Source organism: Trichomycterus rosablanca, chromosome 21 (assembly GCF_030014385.1).
Source record: "Trichomycterus rosablanca isolate fTriRos1 chromosome 21, fTriRos1.hap1, whole genome shotgun sequence".
NCBI classification, from domain to species: domain Eukaryota; kingdom Metazoa; phylum Chordata; class Actinopteri; order Siluriformes; family Trichomycteridae; genus Trichomycterus; species Trichomycterus rosablanca.
This window is the reverse complement of record NC_086008.1, coordinates 19,512,701-19,531,587: the sequence shown is the minus strand read 5'-3', so window position 1 is coordinate 19,531,587 and position 18,887 is coordinate 19,512,701. Positions and strand designations below refer to the sequence as shown.

The window sequence follows — 18,887 nt, the reverse complement described above, 5'->3', positions numbered from 1 at the left end:
TGGCCTGTTTTCCCCCGTCAATCAAAATGACCTGGGTGTCTTTTAGAAGCGACTCCCAGGCATGTCGACGTTGCTTGAGCTTTGGTTAAGATAGACGCCCGGCTTTATGTCCTGCCCCTTAGAAAGTGGGTGTGTATTGGAAATGACCGATGTGACCAAAATTATTACCTGAATTTATACACTGCAGAGTATCGGGACATGGATTCAGCCGTAACAATTGCTAACAGGTGTAATAAGTCAATTATATAAAGGAAATTCTATGCTTCCAACGGTGCAGCAACAGTTTAGGGAAGGCTCTTTCTCTGTACACAAAGCAAGCTTCAAAGATATGAAGAAAAGCTGAGTTTAAAGAAACTCCAGTGGCCTGCACAGAGAACTGACCTCAGCCCCATTGAACAGCTTGATGTTTTCTTGACCGACATCAGCGCCCAGCCATACGAACGGCCACAATCCTTTGACTGAATGGGCACAAATTCCCACAAGCATATTTAGAAGAATGGCTGTTGTTCTACATAGCGGTCACTCTGTTTTAATACCATATGTTTTTGTTTTTTTGTTTTTTTTACCCCTTTTTTCTCCCCTTTTTAGCGCATCCAATTGTTCAATTAGCATCGTGCTTCCTCTCTGTCTATGCCGAACCCTGCCCTGACGGAGGTGATCGAAGCTAACCCGTATCCCCTCCGAAACACGAGCAGCAGCCAGATGCATCTTTGCCACCCACACATTGACGAGTTTTGGCGCCACCTAGCGTTGCATGCGGAGAGACACACCCTAAGGGCACCCTCTCCCATCTCTGTGTAAGCGCCTCCAATCAGCCGGCAGAGAACGCAATCGCATTCTGACAGAGAGAGACCCACATCCGGTTCTTTGTCCCACCCCCCATATGAGCAACCGGCCAATCGTTGCTCATATAGCCACTCAGCTTCGAACCGGTAAAGCAAGGCTGGATTCGATACCGCGTTCTCAGAATCCAGCTCTGGTTGCAGCGCGTTTCTTTTTACCGCTGCGCCCCCTGAGCGGCTATACCATATGTTTTTTTAATGGGATGTCCGACAAGCTTGTGGTCAGGTGTTTAAATACTTTTGGCTATATATATATATATCCCATTTTCTCCCAGTTTAGCGTAGTCAATTTGTCTTCCGCTGCTGGGGGATCCCCGATATTTTGCAGTCGAGGCGGGTATATTGCTGCTCACGCCTCCTCCCACCCACGTGCACCCCTTAACCCATGCACAGGCGCCTCTATCCACCAATCAGGGTCCTTACACAGTGTTTGAAGATCCCGCCCACATATCCCGGTCACTGCCAGTTATGCCCGCTAGATGGCGCCCAGCCGAGGAGTTCAGAATCTCTGCACTGGTGTGCTAGCGGAATATCCTGCTGCGCCACCTGGGCACCCTTGGCCATATAGTTAATATTTCACGTCCTTCAGAAAACAGTGATAAAAACGTCTGTTGATAGTTGTGTACTGATAAGGTATTGGACTAGTAATCATAAGGTTGCTGGTTCAAGCCCCACCATCGCCAAGGTACCCCTTGTTGGGTCCCTAGAAAAAGGCACTTAATCCTCAATTGCTCAAATTGCTAAATGCCGTAAATGTAATGTGTACTTTGTATTGTTTCTATCTGTAGTAAGTAAACACTCATTTATTAAAAAGGTTCATTAATAAATAAGTGCTGAACGTTTGTAAGATGTTGCTCTGACACTAATATATTTGTTTGTTGTTTTCTTTTGTCTGTTGCTCCCCCGCCCTCCATTTCTGCGTGTTCAGGAGCGTGTGTGCACCAAGGCGTACTAATCGCGGTACGTATACATTTCTCCTACCTTGTAACCGTGCCTGATTTCTACAAACCGGACTCGGCGTTATTAATAATTCAGAAGTACATTGTCAGGGCGGCACATCCGATGCTTCCTGATACAGCCATGTAGATGATGTCTGGTAAATAATGGATGTTAGAGCACCAGGGACGAGCCGTGTGAGACTGCGTCACGTTTTGGACCGCGTGTAGCCGTTAAGGTCGTTCTGGATGTTTAGATCAGGTGCGGTAGTGCAGTGAATAATAATTACAGCATTAATAAACAAAACAATGAGCCTGGGCTACACTTTGTAGTTCTACAATTACTGACTGTAGTCCATCTGTTTCTCTGCATGCTTTTCTTCAATGGTCAGGACCCCCCCTGGACCACCACAGAGCAGGTATTATTTGACACTGTCATGGTGGTGGTGTGTTAGTGTGTGTTGTGCTGGTATGAGTGGATCAGACACAGCAGCGCTGCTGGAGTTTTTAAATACCGTGTCCACTCACTGTCCACTCTATTAGTCAGAGACGATCGCTCATCTATCGCTGCTGTTTGAGTCGGTCATCTTCTAGACCTTCATCGGTGGTCACAGGACGCCGCCCACGGGGCGCTGTCGGCTGGGTATTTTTGGCTGGTGGAGTATTCTCGGTCCAGCAGTGACAGTGAGGTGTTTAAAAACTCCAGCAGCGCTGCTGTGTCTGATCCACTCGTACCAGCACAACACACACTAGCACACCACCACCATGTCAGTGTCAGTGCAGTGCTGAGAATGATCCACCACCTAAATAATACCTGCTCTGTGGGGGTCCTGTGGGGGTCCTGACCATTAAATAACAGGGTGAAAGGGGGGTAACAAAGCATGCAGAGAAACAGATGGACTACAGTCAGTCATTGTAGAACTACAAAGTGCTTCTATGTGGTAAGTGGACAGTGAGTGTAGAAACAAGGAGGTGGTTTTAATGTTATGGCTGATCGGTGTACATCCATGCAACCTGTTAAACTCGAGAGGGTTTGTGAATCATCCACACAGTTCCGCCTCCATCTGTTTTCGAAACCACTAGTAGTACCTCCTGGAACAACTGCTATTTGCTTCCGTGCCGTCTCACTTCAGTATTTTTAAAGGCCGCGTGTCGCCTCACACCATTTCCGCCAGCTTGTAATGGTGCATAATGACAAATCCCAGACTTTGCAATGCCGGTCATTAGTCTCAGGTAAATACACAGAAACAGGATCTGGCCCTCTGTGTGTGTTTTCCTTCCAGATCACCGATAGCTTTGAAAAGCGCTGGTATGCGCCCGTCGTGCTCTGCTGCACGGCTCCGACCCGAGCGCGGGGAGGGGCCGGCGGAGAAAAGAAAGAGGCACGGAAGGGTGGAAGGGTGGGATGATGGAGGTGGACAGGTGGAGACACGCTCGCGCTCGGTCGGGAAGAGGCCCGGGCGCAGTTCAAAGACGAGGGCTGTCCGGACACCTGGGGGAAAAGCCAAGCGTTATTTGTTAAAAAAAGAAGAGAGGAGAGAGGACGCTTTTAGCCAGGCTGAAGATTTAGCCTCTTTTTTAAAGCATTAGTAATTAGCGCTAGTAAAAAGTGCAAATCAGTAGACGTGCTTTCAGAAGGTCTTTGAGCGTTTATTACATCTAATAACAGGGTCTCACGTCCATACAGGGGTATCCTGAGTTTTAAAAAGACTACTATTAATACTAGTCAAGCCCTACTTGCCCTCTCTGTAAAAGTGTGTGCTCTGCAATACAGTACACCGCTACCAAATATAACGCTAGCGACGAACGTGGCTCCAGGGCACAAATTCTTGGCATTGCGAGTGAGTTTCTTTTGAGCGATCAGAATCTAGGACGCTTTGTGAACACAACTGTCCAAACACAGGCTTCCCGAATTGACAACGCAGTAGATTAAAAAATTAAAATGGAGTTTTATTGGGAAGCATGTGGTAAAAGATGGCATTTCTGAACTCTCCAATGACTCTCCAATAACTCTTTAACGGTCTTACTTAGAGTCTAAATACTTGCATATAAATAAGCTGGATTTAAATAATCTTGGTTGTACAGGTGTTAAACTGTTGCTAGATGACCCTGTGGTTTTAAGAAAACCAGGAGGCCAAGTGATTTAGTGTTTTAGCTTTTATTTTGTCCCATTCTTCCTAATAAAATGTATTCATAAGCGCATTCAAGAAACTCAAAGACACTGTACAACTACATAAATGCATTTATGCACAATTTCTTACATTAGGTTTTGGAATAGGGTGTCCCAGAAGTTCATGGTCCGGTGTCCCTATATTTTTGCCTATAGTGTATTTTGTGGGTCGCACATATACAACCAGTGTGTGGGAAATGGTGCATAGGAGAAATCTTTTAACACTCATAGGCTGGTCCAGGTCAGCTGTTGATATCATACTGGCCTGATTTGACCTCTACTACTAGCCTGACTCTAATATTATTATTATTATTATTTATTTATTTTTTTACTATTATTATTATTGTTTTTATTATTATTTTTATTATTATTATTATTACTATTATGGTAATATATTATTATTATATATTATATTATTATTTTTATTATTATTATTATTATTATTACTATTATTATTTTTTTACTATTATTATTATTGTTTTTATTATTTTTTTTATTATTATTACTATTATTTTTTTTACTATTATTATTATTGTTTTTATTATTATTATTATTATTATTATTATTATTACTATTATGGTAATATATTATTATTATATATTATATTATTATTTTTATTATTATTATTATTATTACTATTTTTTTTTTTAAACTATTATTATTATTGTTTTTATTATTATTTTTATTATTATTACTATTATGGTAATATATTATTATTATATATTATATTATTATTATTATTTTTATTATTATTATTTGTATAATTTTTTTTACTACTATTATTATTACTATTATTTTTTTTACTATTATTATTATTATTTTAAAAATCAATCAGCAAATCAGTTTGACTCGACCTGTGATAAAGTTCATTAAATGAAATGTAGTCCTAGTCTGTTCTTTTCAGTAAGCTAGTCGTTAGACCGCCCGGTCATCAGCAAACACCGAGTTTGGTTAACAGGCCTGTAAACAAACCCGCCAGACACCCGTCCTTCCACAGGCCGACCCTCGTGTTTACCCGGAGCTCATTCGGTGTTAAAGCGATGCGTGTTTGCATTGTGCCCTCGTGGAAGACGTGTCTCTGAACCTGTTTGTACTTTGCTCTCTGTTTCTTAAGAAACGTGCACAGGACTTGTGAGTTCTAGAGGCGTCCTTGAGCTGCCTGAGTTAAATGTGACATTAATTAAGTGACCTCGCTGAACTGACATTGAGAATCTTCCACCAGAGGAAACAACAATACAAAAGGGTCCGTCTCTGTCCCCCAACAAGAGAAGTGTGGACACCCCTGGTTTAGATGAATTTAAATATAGAATATTCAATTCTATTCTATGTATTACTCGGTGGGTAGCACTGTCGCTTCACAGCAAGAAGGTCCTGGGTTCGATCCCCAGACGGGCATGTTCTCCCCGTGTCTGCGTGGGTTTTCCTCCGGGAGCTCCGGTTTCCTCCCACAGTCCAAAAACATGCAGTCAGGTTAATTGGAGACACTGAATTGTCCTATAGGTGAATGTGTGTCTGCCCTGAGATGTTACTGTGTGCCTTGCACCCATTGAAAAGCTGGGCTAGGCTCCAGCACCCCCCACCCCCGCGACCCCGATTGGATAAGCGGTTAAGAAAGCGAACGAGTGAGTGAGTATTACTGTCCTAGAGTCGCACTGTTGGTCACTGTCGGACAGAGAGACCGTGCATGTATTGATCGACCCGTTCAGATCTGGATATCTTTTCCCCATAAGGCATCGATTCTCCTCCGGTTTCCTCGGGCCGCGCCTCGTACGTCATGTCTTCTCAGAGCGCGCGGCAGGCGCCGGGAAGAGAAGATCAAACGAATGGCTTCCTGTGAAAGTGCTGCCGCTGGAACATAAACGTCAGTCAGAATGAACCATTACCGTCCAGGCTGTAGATCTCAGCCGTGACATGAACAGTTCACGTTCCAGAGACAGTCTGTGGTTAAAACACTCAGGCGTTTCTATTCATCAGCATTATATGTCCTGCTGTGAACTCTGAACTAAAAAGCGGTAAAGAATGATTGACTTTAGAGGGTTTATAGTCACGTTAAATGACACTGCTAGGGCTAGTGAGCTGAGCCGAGAGGAATTTAATAAGACATTGAGCTCATGAGGCAGATTATTTAGACGCACTACTTATACAGAGATTAGGTCAATGCAGTTTCGCTTATTAATGCCTAGTTCACACTACACGATTTTTGCCCTGATTTTCGCTCGGCGACTGGTCGGCGATTGATTTTCCGGGTCGGGAGCAACTCAGCGTTCGCTCGGCGATCAAAACTCGGCTCTCAGTCGCCAAGTGTGAACTATCCAACAACTCGACCCGACCGGCTCGCCGAGCGCTCGGCGACTGGATTGAGTTTTCTAGCACGCCAGATATCTGATCTCAGACGGGCAACTGGGAATGAGTGACATGTCGAACAGCCAATGAGAACACAGGATACAGCGTGAGGGGAAATGCAGGAGAGGATATAGTTTATATCAGGATACACCGGCACACACACGTTTTTTCTTTTTTCTTTTTTTTTCTTTTACTTTTTAAATTTTTACCCCTTTTTCTCCCCTTTTTTAGCGCATCCAATTGTTCAATTAGCATCGTGCTTCCTCTCTGTCTATGCCGAACCCTGCCCTGACGGAGGTGATCGAAGCTAACCCGTATCCCCTCCGAAACACGAGCAGCAGCCAGATGCATCTTTGCCACCCACACATTGACGAGTTTGGCGCCACCTAGCGTTGCATGCGGAGAGACACACCCTAAGGGCACCCTCTCCCATCTCTGTGCAAGCGCCTCCAATCAGCCGGCAGAGAACGCAATCGCATTCTGACAGAGAGAGACCCACATCCGGTTCTTTGTCCCACCCCCCATATGAGCAACCGGCCAATCGTTGCTCATATAGCCACTCGGCTTCGAACCGGTAAAGCAAGGCTGGATTCGATACGACGCTTCTCAGAATCCAGCCCTGGTTGCAGCGCGTTTCTTTTTACCGCTGCGCCACCTGAGCGGCGGCACACACACGTTTTACAGTATTTCTGATTTGATCGTCCTCTACAAAACATAATACCCACGCTGCATTGCAAAACTTACTACAGAACAAGCCATATACTGTTCGTGTTGCCAAATCCACTCAGATTCATTTATTTTTCCTCCTCGATATCACGCTGCACATCAGCGCACAAACCCTTTGATCTCTCGCTACTTGTTGACGTTCATTTTTTTAGACGTGGTATCATTAAACTTCTCGTCACTTCTCACGTGTGTTTTTGTAAAAAAAAAAAAAAAAAGAAAGAAAGAAAAAAAGGGAGACCAGAGAAGCTCGTCTGCGATTCCAGTTGGTGATGGATGGTGTAGTGTGAAACCCCCTATTGCCGATCAGTCGTGTAGTGTGAAATACACACCGACTGAAAGACTCCCGAGTGCAGGAGATTCAGTCGTATAGTGTGAACCGTACAGCGACCTGACGACTTGGAAAGTCGTGTAGTGTGAACTTGGCATAAGCTAACACATTTAGCCTCAGGCCATTTAAACCAATGAAATGACGCGACACAGCTTGCTAGCATGCCAGCTAACGTCTCTGTCTGTGTATCGAAAACACTTGAATTGCCCCTGACGAGCCTGTGCACCTTCAAACAAATAAAGAAGAAACACTTCAGACGAATTGCTTTAGATCCACATGAACCGATCAGTCATAACATTATGACCGCCTTCCTAATATTGTGCCGGTCCCCCTTTTGCCGCCAAAGCAGCCCTGCAACTGCGATGCTCTGTGTATTCGGACATAAAATACATTCGTAATTCGTCCGACAAAGTCGTACCGCACCGGAGGCTGGGATTGCCTTCGCTCTCAGCGCTAAGGAAGCGTTGGACGCTCCGTCGTTATTCGGTCAGATTATCGCTCAGAATGGAGGCGCATTTTAAGGAGCTGAGAATTTAGACACGCCCTCTTCTCGGGAGAGCAGGATGACGTGAAATGCGTCCTTGTAGAGAGATCGCTAGGCTTTCAGACTTAGTTACTGATATAGCACTAGTAATGTATTTTGTAGCGCGCCAACAATGTTTGATGTATGTGTTCACGTAGTCGAAGAAAATGTGTGCTTCTCTACACACGTGATCGTCTCTGTGCTGCGCCTCAGCGGAAAAAGCCAGTGAAGTATTCTGCCCTTGATGGTTTGTCTATGTACAGTTTATTTCTTTCTTTATAAATACTGCAAACTCTAAAGACGCTCGGTTACACCAGCAATCGGTAAGACAAGATGTGCAGGATGTCGAAGTCGAAGATTCCCAACCAATTCTGTGGGCGCAGAAGAGGGCGGGGGTCAAAATATGAGTTTAATTTAATGACACGTGAATTGTGGCACTTTTCTTTAAAAAAAAAAAAAACGTGAAATCTGTGATTTTTGATAAACAAGGTCCTTGAAATGAAGCACATATTCCCGTGAATTTAGTTGGACCCTAATTATAACCATCACCAAGGACAAAGTTGTGAAACTGTCGTTACACAGAAACCTCCGTCTGCAAACGAAGCTTTTGTTGGCTGAATAGATACGTCTGTCCACCTGACACCTTATTCTTAATCATTCCTGCGAACCCTCTCTGTGGGACGTGGCCAGACGATAAGAAAATCACGCTTTGTTGTAGTAGTCTGATTTGCACATTAAAGGCTGGAACAAGTCGCTCGGATCCGTCGTGTGTTCTGGAGGGTTGCAGCTACGTGTGATGTTGGATTAAACGTGTCGGAGTTGACGTGTCGTGTGTTGATTGCTTGATTGCTTGCTTGTGTTGTTGTTATTTGCTTCCACTGTGACTGATTGTGGGTCATAAAAAGTTACTTATGCAAAGGAATATTTACCTCGTCAGAGTCGAACAAAACGCACTGCGGAATGCATGTGGCTATTTCAACGTTTATTTATTTAATATCTTATTTATTCATTAAGGTTTATTTATTTATTTATACATTCATTTATTCATACTCGGTTCATTAAAATGGTGCCTCCAGTGGGTTTAAAATCACACACACACACACACACACACACACACACACACACACAACAATGTAGATACGTAATGTGTGGAATGCAGTGCGACAAATGTCTGTAAATTGGAGTGATTCAGAAATCTGTCTGTCTGTCTGTCTGACTATCTATCTGTCTGTCTGTCTATTTGTCTGTGTGTCTGTCTGTTTATCTATCTATCTGTCTATCTTACTGTCTGTCTGTCTGTCTATCTAATCTATCTACCTTACTGTCTGTCTATCTGTCTGTCTGTCTGTATATCTAATCTATCTATCTATCTTACTGTCTGTCTGTCTATCTTTCTATCTATCTATCTATCTATCTATCTATCTATCTATCTATCTATCTATCTATCTATCTTACTGTCTGTCTGTCTGTCTATCTGTCTGTCTGTCTGTATATCTAATCTATCTATCTATCTATCTTACTGTCTGTCTGTCTATCTGTCTGTCTGTCTGTATATCTAATCTATCTATCTATCTATCTATCTATCTATCTATCTATCTATCTATCTATCTATCTATCTTACTGTCTGTCTGTCTATCTTTCTGTCTGTCTATCTGTCTGTCTGTCTATCTATCTAATCTATCTATCTGTCTATCTTACTGTCTGTCTATCTGTCTGTGTCTGTCTGTCTGTCTATCTATCTATCTGTCTGTCTGTCTAATCTATCTATCTATCTTACTGTCTGTTTATCTGTCTGTCTGTCTGTCTGTCTGTCTATCTATCTATCTTTCTGTCTAATCTATCTATCTTACTGTCTGTCTGTCTGTCTGTCTGTCTGTCTGTCTGTCTGTCTATCTATCTATCTATCTATCTATCTATCTATCTGTCTGTCTGTCTGTCTGTCTGTCTGTCTGTCTGTCTGTCTATCTATCTATCTATCTATCTATCTATCTATCTATCTATCTATCTTACTGTCTGTCTATATATCTGTCTGTCTATCTATCTTTCTGTCTGTCTGTCTATCTATCTAGAGTGCAAGTCTTTAAGCAAAATCACAGCCACATGGGCCAGTCAGGAGACCATTACAGTCCATCCTACTGGAGATAAAAGCATGGATGACTTTCTTAAGATGTTTTTGACACACTGAACCCTTAATTCTGGCTAGATTTTAAAACTTTAATCTTTTAAAAATCTTTAGAACTCAATGTTTCAGACAAAAATAAAATAAAGATAAAATTTAAACAAACTTAGATTTATATTAAGATGAAGGTTCGATAATAAAACTCTTCCTTAACACATCGAAGCGTTTGGAAGCATGGCATTGGCATTTTTTGAAGAAGTCTCCCCTCTTTAGAGCATACCAACCAGAGGGAGCGAGGACAGAGACGCTTTCTGTGAGGCTTAAGGGGGGGGCGGGGGTGTTTGGGCAGAAGACAATAGATGTGCAGGGTTAAGTGTGGATTCCAGAGGTGAGCGACCCCATTACGGAACCTCCCACATTGCTATGCTTACGTTTGGTAAGTGGTGGGGTGTGTTGGGGGGATTCAGGATTCAATTCAATTCAGACAGTTGCAGGCCTAAATAAGCTACATGTGAATGATTAGTATTTCCTTAGAATAGGTTAAATACGTTACTGAAATCTCACCACCAAGACTTCATACACAGCTCATTACACAACGCCGCTAATGCGAACCATAGTTTGAAGTTTTGCTTCTATAAATATAAATAAAAATACAGAAAAATGGGATTTTATGGTGATTCTGGGTCACTGATATCCAGCGTGACTCAGCAGTTATTTTGATGATTAATAAAGCCTATAAAATGTATCATTCTTTTTTTTATCACTCACTCACTTTCTTATCCGCTTATCCAATCAGGGTCGTGTGGTGGTGCTGGAGCCTATCCCAGCTTTTCAATGGGCGCAAGGCACACAGTAACACCCTGGACGGGGTGTTAAACACACACACACACACACACACACACCCATTCACCTATAGAGCAATTCAGTGTCTCCAATTAACCTGACTGCACGTTTTTGGACTGTGGGAGGAAACCGGAGCTCCCGGAGGAAACCCACGCGGAGAACATGCAAACTCCACACAGAAAGGACCCTGACCGCCCCGCCTGGGGATCGGACCCAGGACCTTCTTGCTGTGAGGCGACAGTGCTACCCACCGAGCCACCTTGCCGTCCCTTTTTTTTAATCAGTCATTTTAATACATCGTTACACATGCAACAAAAAAGGGTTCACAAACATTTGCTATTCATCTAAATGATCGTTTAGCAAATGTCTGTAAATCCATGTGCTACGCCACAGGTTTAAGGGTATAAAGAGTGGGCCTGTGGGAATTCACAGTCTTTTTAGTGAAATGCACAATAATTCTGAGTAATACTGATTGATCTTAGCTGTGCTGTCGTCAGGTCGGGCGTCTACACGGACGGCTACTGTTTGAGGATGAAGGGTGGCCAAAACAGTCTAGGCATTTGGAGGCGCACTTGTCGGTTATTAAAGTGCTGGACTAGTAAGCAGAAGGTTGCTGGTTCAAGCCCAAGTTCCACCTTATTACCACTGTCGGGCCCTTGAGCAGGCCCCTTAACACTCAGTGGCTCAGATTGTATTCAGTCAGTACAGGCGTCTGCTAAATGCCGTGAAAACATTTAACTACACATGTTTGGGACTGATTTACACACACGGTCTGATTCCTTTTGCATTTTTACCCAGCATCCTCCACTCTAAATAATGCATTTGTGGAATGTTTGTGTAATCCTTTTAAATCGCTGCTGACATATAAAAAAAAACAACCTCAGACTGAAGCTTTAAAACAAAATCCACCCGCCCGGCCATGATTATTATTATTATTTTTTTTTTTTTACACTGAACGGAATCCACTGTGTGTCCAGTTTTTATCCTCCAGCTGTCGACCGGTGGCACCGTGCCGCCCCACCGGCCCTGTAATAAAACGAACGCCCTCGTTCTCTAAGCCTGTCCATCTACACCCTCAGGTCGAGCGCTGGCTAACATCCAGGCACCGTTTACCGCCTGCTCTGTCATCTGCCCCGTCCACCCCGGCTCCGGAGCAACGCTGCAATTAGCCTCGCCAGGTTCCGCTTTACAGTTACAGATGCGACACTGAGTGCTGTTACAGCGGCGCAACACCTGGAAAGACTCGGAAACAAACTGTAATTTGTCTTGAGTACAAAAAAAGGGAAGAAGGGGGGAAGCAGAAGTCCGTCGTTCGAGGGCTTTTCGTGAGCGAGCAGGCGTCTGTCATTAGTTCGTGTTGTGTAGTCATTTTACAGGTATGCTGTGATTCTGTACACGGTAAACGTTCCCCTCGGGGGACGTCGTAGCCTAGTGGTTAAGGTACTGAACTAGTAATCAAAAAATGCTCGTTCAAGCCTTACCACTGCCAGGTTGCTGCTGTCGGGCCCTTGAGCAAGGCCCTTAACCCTCAATTGCTTAGACGATATACTGTCACAGCACTGTAACGTCTTCTTTCAAACGTATTATCAAATAATCTGACCTTGTTTGACTTGCTATGGAGACACGCGTGCAGAAACACTACAGACGAATTGCTCCAAGCGTAGCCAATTATTCATCCACACTTCGGTGGATTCGCACATGAGGCCAGTCCCGCACGTGTAGAGTCACTCGCTGATCTCCACGTTCCTCTGCTTCTGTACAGGCGCCTCATCTACCAACCAGCATCGAAGACCCCACCTTTTTTTTTCGTCTGGTGTTCTCCCACCCAGCAGACTAGTGGCCTCTGCCAATCGTGCCCGCTAGGTGGCGCCCAGCTGGAACCAACAACAGTAGGCTTTTCAGCACCAACAGTGAGCGTGTCAAGTCGTTACTAACGTTTGCTTACTGACAGTGGTAGCTCAGCCGTTAGTAATCATGAGGTTGCTGGTTCAAGCCCCAACATCGGCAAGTTGTCACTGTTGGGTTCCTGAGCAAGGCCCTTAACCCTCAATTGCTTAAACTGTATTTATTCATAATTGTAAGTCGTTTTGAATAATAGTGTCTGCTAAATGTTGCTAATGTATTCATGGCAGTTGTAACCTAGCGGTTAAGGGACTGTTGGGCCCCTGAGCAAGGCCCTTAACCCTTAGAGTGTATACTGTAAGTCGCTTTGGATAAAAGCCACCTTCTGTGGTGTGTTTTACTTCGTTTTAATTCTCACCTCGAGAAATGTCAGTGTTTCTTTTCCTGGATGCAACAGCTGGTGGAGATCCAGACGTTTCTGAAGACCTGGGTTCAAACCGTCGTCTAGGTGACTGTCTGTAAGAAGATGGCATGTTCTCCCTACCCCTGCATGAGTTCTCCTAGGGTTTATAAGCATAACGTAGTCGGATCAGGGTCTAGATCAGGGACGTCCAAACTACGGCTCCCGGGCCATTCGGGTCACATGTTTTGAAATACTGCTTGAACAGTTCGGACTGTTTGAACTTTCCTTCGTGGACACCCCTGGTCAAGAGCATGTCCAGTATTGGGATTGGCGTGAAAGTGTTTATAGGCCGATAAAAATGTGGCTTTGGGGCCGCTCAGGTGGCGCAGCGGTAAAAACACACGCTGGAACCAGAGCTGGGATCTCGAACACATCGTATCGAATCTCAGCTCCGCCTGCCTGCCGGCTAAGGCTGAGCGGCCACATGAACGACGATCGGCCTGTTGTTCAGATATGCGCGGGACTAAGCCGGATGGGGTCTCTCTCTCATAACTAATGCAGTTACGATCCCTGCTGGCTGATTGATGGCGCCTGCACAGAGACGGGAAAAGAGTGCTATCAGGGTGTGTCTCTCCTTACACAACGCTGAGCTGCACTGCATGTGTCAAAGTGTAGGTGATAAGATGCATACGGCTGCTGCCCACATGTCGGAGATATATATATATATAATCAAGGTCAAACAAACCATCTCATATTAAAATATATTGTTCTATATCTAAAATAATCCAACCTAGCAGTCTGTAAGCTCTCATTTTCTCCCTTCACCTCTGTTCTCGTGGATCAATCCTCTTTTTAAAACTCTTCTTTTCATTCCTCGTGTCCCCGGGCCGTTCGAAGCATCACCAAACCCCAGTCACATTCAAGCTGTAGGTCAGAGCCGAGACCGAGACACCAGACGGTCGTTCCACTCCCTGCCCTCGAGACGCAACGTGACGCGAGCAGATTAAGGCTCCGTGTCTGCTCAGCTCGGAGTGAAAGATTCCTCCCTTCTGCCCTTTTAGATAGAAGCATCCACATTTTTTTACTAGTCGTGCTCTTTCATCACAAGAACTGACACTATCTTCATCCAGCGCTAACAGGTCCCTCCCGGCCCCCGCCTTGTACCCTTGGGGGAGGTGGAGACACGGTCCGTGGTGGTACCCAACGGGGATCCTCGTGTTTATTGTCGATTCACTGATTTGTGTCCACTTAGTGAACGATCAAAGTGTAGGGTGACCATACGTCCTCTTTTTTTAGACCTGTTTTTTCACCGATTTCACCTTTCTCGCTTTGATTGCACCATAGAGATGGAATAAATTCCATAATGAGGTCTGGCGGAATAAAGCGTGGTCAGATTTGATTTCTTCTGCATTATTCGAGGTCAGAATTAACGCTTTGAGCTTGCAGTTATTTTCTGAATAGTCTAATAAATGTGTAACAGGTGCTTCATTCTGACCGCTACAGAAGTGCAACAATTCAAAATTAGCCAAATTCGGCAGATCAGACGTTTGTTTGTTCTGGTTTAGGGAGAATAATGGTGGTGGAGGAGGGAAACTTCGACTCCCAAACACAGGAACGAACCTAAAAGCAAACAGAGGCGAGAGTAATAGCCCTGTCAACCTCCTGTAAAGCTTCCAAAAAACAGAGAGGCGGTCAGGGATGAGTTCGGCTACTACACCACAAAAGAAGCCATTGTTAGAACCTCAAAGGGAGTCGTTCTTGTTCCGAAACGTCCCCTCGACCGTCTCCGTCCACCCCTTCTGATGCTTCTGATGTGTGTGTGCACCAAAAACGAGCACAAAAGACCCAGAGCGGTCTGAGAAGCTCCGAAAGCAGCACTGACTTCAGTACTGATATCCAGTCAGTACTGAAGCCATTCCAAACATCCGTATATCTCCTCCCTCCCGGAGACAATTAATGCCCGGCCTGGTCGGAACCCTGGCGCTAATCCAGCGTGCCATCTGTACCTCTGGTGTTTATACCGGCCGCGCAGAGCTTTTAAAGCCCCGGCATTAATAAGAAGCATTGTCGGAGGGGCCGATATCATATTACAGACGCGCTTCGGATAAACAAGCGGCGTAGCTAGCCGCATCCCCGGCGCGCCCGCTGGCTCTGTGAAGCCCTGCCAAGGCTTCGCTGGCAACCGCTTTGTGTGACCAGACTGAGTAAAATGACCCGAGCGCTCTGGAGCGAAGCCGGCGCGGCGCTGCCAACGATCACCTGAGTGATTCATACCGGTTTAATGCGCCAGTGCTTCTTCTTCACTGTTAAACTCCAGACAAACACAGGCTAAATAGCAGAGCTGGGATTCGAACCGACAATCTTCCGCCCTACCCACAAGACCACCACTACCACGGGCCCAGTGTTTCAGTGTTCCACCCTATAGACTGTAAGCAACAGACTGCGCAAATCTAGGGTGTTATTTCCTTTCTAATACATTCCCCAAAGTTCCTCCCGATTTAGTCGTATCCGGTTCCCCCGAATGCATTTTGTCCTCCTCTAGTTCTGCTGACTTCATGTGTGTGTATATGTGTGTGTGTGTGTGTGTGTGTGTGTGTCTGTATATATATGTGTGTGTATTTATATGTGTGTGTATTCGTGTGTGTGTGTGTTTTTGTATATATGTATATACAGTGGGGGAAATAAGTATTTGATCCCCTGCTGATTTGGTAAGTTTACCCCCTTACAAAGACTTGAACAGTCTATAATTTTTATGGAAGGTTTATTTTAACAGAGAGAGACAGAATATCAACAAAAAATCCAGAAAAACAACATTAAATAAAAGTTATAAATTAATTTGTATTTAATTAAGGGAAATAAGTATTTGATCCCCTACCAACCAGCAAGAATTCTGACCCCCACAGACCGGTTATGTGCCCATGAGGCACACAAATTAGTCCTGTCCCTGTATAAAAGACTCCTGTCACAGAATCAGTTTCTTCCGTTCAAATCTCTCGACCACCATGGGCAAGACCAAAGAGCTATCAAAGGACGTCAGGGACAAGATTGTAGACCTGCACAAGGCTGGAATGGGCTACAAGACCATCAGCAAGAAGCTTGGTGAGAAAGAGACCACTGTTGGTGCGATCATTCGAAAATGGAAGAAATACAAGATCACAGTCAATCACCCTCACTCTGGAGCTCCATGCAAGATCTCACCTGGTGGGGTAAGAATGATTCTGAGAAAGGTGAGGTCAGTCCAGAATTACACGGGAGGAGCTTGTCAATGATCTCAATGTGTGGATTACTTGGGTTGTTACCAACATCTGGTGAAAATTTCATGTCAATAGTCCCATCAGAAATATATTTACTGAGAAAAATTTTGATGTGTTCAATACTTATTTTTCCCGGTATATATATATATATTAGGGCTGTCAAAGTAACGCGATAATAACGCATTAACGCGATCTTAATTTAACGCGATTAAAAAAAATTGTGCCGTTAACGCAAATTCTATTTGGCTCTGCGAGTCATCCGTAGTTCATGTTGAGACTTGACCGTGCACGGCATCTCTCGTTAAAACAGCGTTTCTCAAATGTAACCGAGCGTCGTGGTGATGCACTCGCTTAATAAAGAAATAAAATACACGCTATATTCACAAGTTGTCGGGAGCATTTAACACTTTATTAACTTCTTCTGTTACGTTACCGAATAGCGGACAGCTAGAGTCGTTAGCCAAGCATGCTATTCCATGAACTATGGAAGCCCAAAAGGGTCAAAACACACTCACTTTGTGTAGAAACGTCCATCAAACCATTGTCACGATACAACCACGGAAAAGTCTGTTACAATAACTACGCCTTATCCCACCTGAAGCACCGCTGATCTACAATGTTTGCTGATGGAGAAATTTTAACCTACAATCTGACATGTATACGAAGTCGAGGGTCTCTGCTGGATAGTATTACTGCCTAGTATGTGAGTGAATAAAACTCCCTTACAGTTTTCTCTTGTCCCAGCAGTTTTTAACATAAGTAGATTTAGCATAAAATGTGTTCGCCATTTTAATTGTAACATTTCACTTAAAAATCCTTGTTTTCTATAACATTTACACCGATTTTTTTTAATGCGATTAATCGCGATTAACTATATGAAATTCTGAGATTAATCGCGATGAAAAATTTTAATCGTTTGACAGCCCTAATAAATACAGTGTATCACAAAAGTGAGTACACCCCTCACATTTCTGCAGATATTTAAGTATATCTTTTCATGGGACAACACTGACAAAATGACACTTTGACACAATGAAAAGTAGTCTGTGTGCAGCTTATATAACAGTGTAAATTTATTCTTCCCTCAAAATAACTCAATATACAGCCATTAATGTCTAAACCACCGGCAACAAAAGTGAGTACACCCCTTAGTGAAAGTTCCTGAAGTGTCAATATTTTGTGTGGCCACCATTATTTCCCAGAACTGCCTTAACTTTCCTGGGCATGGAGTTTACCAGAGCTTCACAGGTTGCCACTGGAATGCTTTTCCACTCCTCCATGACGACATCACGGAGCTGGCAGATATTCGAGACTTTGCGCTCCTCCACCTTCCGCTTGAGGATGCCCCAAAGATGTTCTATTGGGTTTAGGTCTGGAGACATGCTTGGCCAGTCCATCACCTTTACCCTCAGCCTCTTCAATAAAGCAGTGGTCGTCTTATAGGTGTGTTTGGGGTCATTATCATGCTGGAACACTGCCCTGCGACCCAGTTTCCGGAGGGAGGGGATCATGCTCTGCTTCAGTATTTCACAGTACATATTGGAGTTCATGTGTCCCTCAATGAAATGTAACTCCCCAACACCTGCTGCACTCATGCAGCCCCAGACCATGGCATTCCCACCACCATGCTTGACTGTAGGCATGACACACTTATCTTTGTACTCCTCACCTGATTGCCGCCACACATGCTTGAGACCATCTGAACCAAACAAATTAATCTTGGTCTCATCAGACCATAGGACATGGTTCCAGTAATCCATGTCCTTTGTTGACATGTCTTCAGCAAACTGTTTGCGGGCTTTTTTGTGTAGAGACTTCAGAAGAAGCTTCCTTCTGGGGTGACAGCCACGCAGACCAATTTGATGTAGTGTGCGGCGTATGGTCTGAGCACTGACAGGCTGACCCCCCACCTTTTCAATCTCTGCAGCAATGCTGACAGCACTCCTGCGCCTATCTTTCAAAGACAGCAGTTGGATGTGACGCTGAGCACGTGCACTCAGCTTCTTTGGACGACCAACGCGAGGTCTGTTCTGAGTGGACCCTGCTCTTTTAAAACGCTGGATGATCTTGGCCACTGTGCTGCAGCTCAGTTTCAGGGTGTTGGCAATCTTCTTGTAGCCTTGGCCATCTTCATGTAGTGCAACAATTCGTCTTTTAAGATCCTCAGAGAGTTCTTTGCCATGAGGTGCCATGTTGGAACTTTCAGTGACCAGTATGAGAGAGTGTGAGAGCTGTACTACTAAATTGAACACACCTGCTCCCTATGCACACCTGAGACCTAGTAACACTAACAAATCACATGACATTTTGGAGGGAAAATGACAAGCAGTGCTCAATTTGGACATTTAGGGGTGTAGTCTCTTAGGGGTGTACTCACTTTTGTTGCCGGTGGTTTAGACATTAATGGCTGTATATTGAGTTATTTTAAGGGAAGAATAAATTTACACTGTTATATAAGCTGCACACAGACTACTTTTCATTGTGTCAAAGTGTCATTTTGTCAGTGTTGTCCCATGAAAAGATATACTTAAATATCTGCAGAAATGTGAAAGGTGTACT

At 44.1% G+C, this 18,887-nt stretch overlaps 1 protein-coding gene across 1 annotated transcript in view; it reads left to right on the top strand.

The window, feature by feature from the left end:
- Window positions 1-18,887, top strand: part of fras1 (Fraser extracellular matrix complex subunit 1) — a 119,526-nt gene that overhangs the window by 2,849 nt on the left and 97,790 nt on the right. Inside the window, exon 2 of the mRNA XM_063017944.1 lies at window positions 1,771-1,802. Coding sequence (XP_062874014.1) covers window positions 1,771-1,802 — 32 coding nt within the window. The remainder of the gene's footprint in view (window positions 1-1,770; window positions 1,803-18,887) is intronic.